Consider the following 3,911-nt stretch of genomic DNA (forward strand, 5'->3'; position numbering starts at 1 on the left):
TGCAGTACAATCTAGTTTGTTAAACTAAACACCAAAGAAGAAAATCAAAACCCATTAAACCCTAAACTCAAATATTTAATTAAATACAAATACTTTGTTTTTAAATTAAAGAAAACACACATTCTCCCCTTCAGCAGGAAGTGGTGGTGTGGTCCAATTATCCCCCTTTGCATTTAATGGTTTCAAACCCTGGCTACCATCTTTTGTCCAGCATCTCCCAGGGATGATGGCAGGTAAGAAATAAAAAGACAAAGGATAGTCAAAACTCAAAGTAATGAAGTGGTATGAATACATAAGTAAACTAAATGTGCGCGCTTACAAATAGAACAAATGTATCCAAACCAATCAATAAAGTTATTGGAAACTAAAGTGTGTTACTGTGTTCAAATGAAGAAACGAAAATACAAGAGTTACCGACTTCAGAGTGTGGCCACGGGTTTGGCCATCACATGGTGATTTCATACCATTTTAATACAATGCTCCAGCCTGCAAAGTTGATTTATTAATGCATATGTACTGCAGAGTCCTACTTTGGATGATTCCAACACTGAAAATAAAACTGAACAAATTAGCCACAAGTGTGTTTAACTATTCCTCATAAACATGAACAATTTTTGCCTGACTTCTTTGATCTGCATCTCATAATTAACAGCATTCATTGCTGGAATAACCTAATGGAGGCTAACAATGGAGAAGCAATGGAGTATGATAGTGACAGTGCCTGACACAAACATGATGACCTACATAGCCAGTTGGTCTGGATGGTGAAGTATCTCAGAGATCAAAGCCTTGATCATGGGAACAGTGTGAGAGGCGCTTGCATGTATTTGAACACACGAGGCCTGAATGACAATACAGTGGTCACACTGATCTCACCTGAGAATAAATGTGTCACTTAGCCTTTGGGAAATTATTGTTGTGGCCCCGAACACAGAATTAATAATTTGGCATGCATCTTCCTTTCAGGGCGGTGGGCCATCTTGAAGAGCCATTGGACTACGGCTGTACAAGCACTGACAGCAGCCCATTGTTCATTTTCATGACTGACACTGGATTGCCCGATCAAATCTCTGAATGCAACTGGCCCCTCTCCTACCATCACTATGTGCTCAAGCAGCTCGTAGGAAAGGTTTAGTGTGGTGAGAAGGTGGAGCTAAAAACCCGAGAGAAAACAATAAAAAAGAAACTAACGATAGATGCAACAAAGTGTGTCAAATTAACGACATGTTGGCTGCCAGTTCTGCTTCACCATGAACAGTAGTACCAGCAACACTAGTAACCAGGCCTCACAGTCACAGAAGGCTTCTGCTAGTATCTGCTGTGGGGAAGGGAGGGAGAGATAGGAGAAGGTGAAATTCAATTGGTATGAAACTAGATGGAGGGAAATAATAAGCAGTGATGCGCGATACCACTGGTTTCTTTTTCCAGTCTAATAAAGTAAAATTCAGGCTGGTATTGACAAAACTGATCCAATACTGATTCTACTGATTCTACATTCTGTTGTTTTTGTGGAACAACAACAACAACAAAGAAACAGCTGGCACTTAACAGTGTACACTGCATTACTCTGTTTGTGTCAGGGGACACATGAGTGTAGGTTTGTGTCAGGGGACACAATCCTACATGAGTGTGGACCAGTTTTTGGTGAAGCAGGTTTTGGGGTTTAAAAGCCACATAGACCCGTTTTTTAGAGAAAATGCATCTCACCTATTCCAATGTTGGGATTTCCTTACCTGGGTGACTGAACATGCATCAAGACATTTAACTTTTATGCTGAAGGCAAGCAGTCTTTGTGTCCAGTTTTCATCACCCTCTTCAAAGTTTCACAAGAAAATAGTAAGTGTTTATGGAGAAGTTAGCATTTTCAATGCAAGGTTAGGATGAGAGGGTTAATGTGCTACAGATCAAACAAATTGCATGGAGGTATCGGGCGCAACACCACAAATGTCTTCAGGGCAGTTTTCACATACCGACTGACAGCGTCTCCCTGCAACCACTGGTTGTCAGGCAGACACCAACTGGTGTCTGGTGTGACTGAGGCCTTACCTGCATTATATTGAGGGGAATGCAGATGTCTGAGGTGAACTACTGTGATGTATGTATTTAGTAAAATACACGAAGGAAATCGGGATATGAGAAATAAAAAAAATGAAAGGCAGAAAAACGTACTGTAAATATATTTATTTATTTATTGAGAATATGAATCATTTCCCATCAGTCACAGTCACTGTATTCCTTGTGAACATGATGAACATTTTTTGTCGGACTGCTTTGATCTGCATCCCATAGATAACAGCATTCAGTGCTGGAGGAACCACATGGAACATCATGGAGGCTAACTTCCTTTGGTCTGTCAAATGTGGGAAGCGATGGAGGAGCACCATGACAATGCATGACACAAACATGATGACATACATAGTCAGGTGGGTGGTGTAGGTCTGGAGCGCCCGGCTGTTCAGTGTCTTGCTCTTGCTGCTCAGACACACCATGGCGATCCTCAGGTAGGTGATAGTGACGCTGCCAATGGAGGAGCCCATCAGAAGGACAGTGTAGCCGAGACCGTAAATGTTATTGATGAGGATGCTTTCACAGGAGAGCTTAAACAAAGAGGCATTGTCACAGAAAGGGTTAAATATGATCCACCTGCAGCGTGACAGGCGAACGCTGAGGCCCACGAGGATTGTCACCATAACGAAGATTACTGCCCAGGCCAAGACCGACAGCTTCACCACCATCCAGTTGGTCATGATGGTGGCGTAATGCAGCGGGTTGCAGATTGCCACATAGCGATCAAAAGCCATGATCATGAGTATAGTGTGAGAAGAACCTGCATAAATGTGAACACAAAAGGCCTGAATGACACAGTCTACATAGTGGATGTACCGATCTGAGCTGGGAATAAAAATATCCCTCAGCATACGTGGAAAGATTGTTGTGGCTCCAAATACATCATTAATGCTCATGTTACAGAAGAGCAGATACATGGGCTGGTGGAGGCTACTATCCAGCGTGATCAGGATCACCAGGACAATGTTGGAAAACATGATGAAGATGTAAATGAGGAAGAGGAGGATGAAAGCAGGAATGGAGGCATCTGGGCTGACTTGTAAACCTTCTAAGAGCAGGATATCTAAAGTCTGGTTTTCCATAGTGCAGAAGGTTAATTTCAACCTGGAGAGAAGACAGAAAAACATGTTTATTTTCAAACTTTAAAGGGATTTTAAAGTGTTTTTGAAAGATACTATTCTCTTGAAGAAAAAAAAAAAACCGTGGTAGTATTTTAGCTACCACAGGTCTTTGGTGTGTGCCATACCTTTTTGGATTTAGACTGTTTTATTTAGTAATTCTTGATCTCTTTAAAATTCTATTGGTTTCACAACATTCTCTTGACCCACCCTCATTAGTTTCCCCTGAGCTTAATCTGCCACACATCCCAAATCATATGATCAGTTTCCTCAGTTTGTTTAAACCTCTCACTGGCTTTATTCGTATCTTTTCAATTGTTGTCCTGCCTTTTTTCTTCCACATTTGCATTTTCCCATCTGTCTTGTCGGTGGAGAGTGTAGAGAGTGCCACTTTGTGACATTTTTTCAGCGTGTTTGTGAAGCCTGCTTGAATTAAAGATTTGGGATAGGGATTTTATTTCTGTTCCTTGGTGATGCACTATACATGCTTCCCTTAGGCAGTGTCATCAGAAGGCATAGCAAACATTTTCACTGCTATGCAGATGACACCCAGCTCTATCTGTCCATGAAGCCAGATAACACACACCAATGAGTTAAACTGCAGGAATGTCTTAAAGACATAAAGACCTGGATGGCCGCTAACTTTCTGCTTCTTAATTCAGATCAAACTGAGGTTATTGTACTCGGCCCTGAAAATCTTAGAAATATGGTATCTAACCAGATTCA

General features: G+C 41.4%; 1 protein-coding gene across 1 annotated transcript; it reads right to left on the reverse strand.

Annotated features, from left to right (window-relative positions):
* Positions 1–2,204: 2,204 nt before the first annotated feature.
* On the reverse strand, positions 2,205–3,149 carry LOC146379720 (olfactory receptor 52J3-like). Its single transcript, XM_084941118.1, has one exon. It carries the CDS (start codon positions 3,147–3,149, stop codon positions 2,205–2,207), a length of 945 nt encoding a protein of 314 aa, XP_084797244.1.
* Between the last annotated feature and the right edge of the window lie 762 nt (positions 3,150–3,911).

This window comes from Perissodus microlepis, chromosome 10, assembly GCF_051167445.1.
Source record: "Perissodus microlepis isolate ML-2025 ecotype Zambia chromosome 10, ASM5116744v1, whole genome shotgun sequence".
Taxonomy (NCBI): Eukaryota; Metazoa; Chordata; class Actinopteri; order Cichliformes; family Cichlidae; genus Perissodus; species Perissodus microlepis.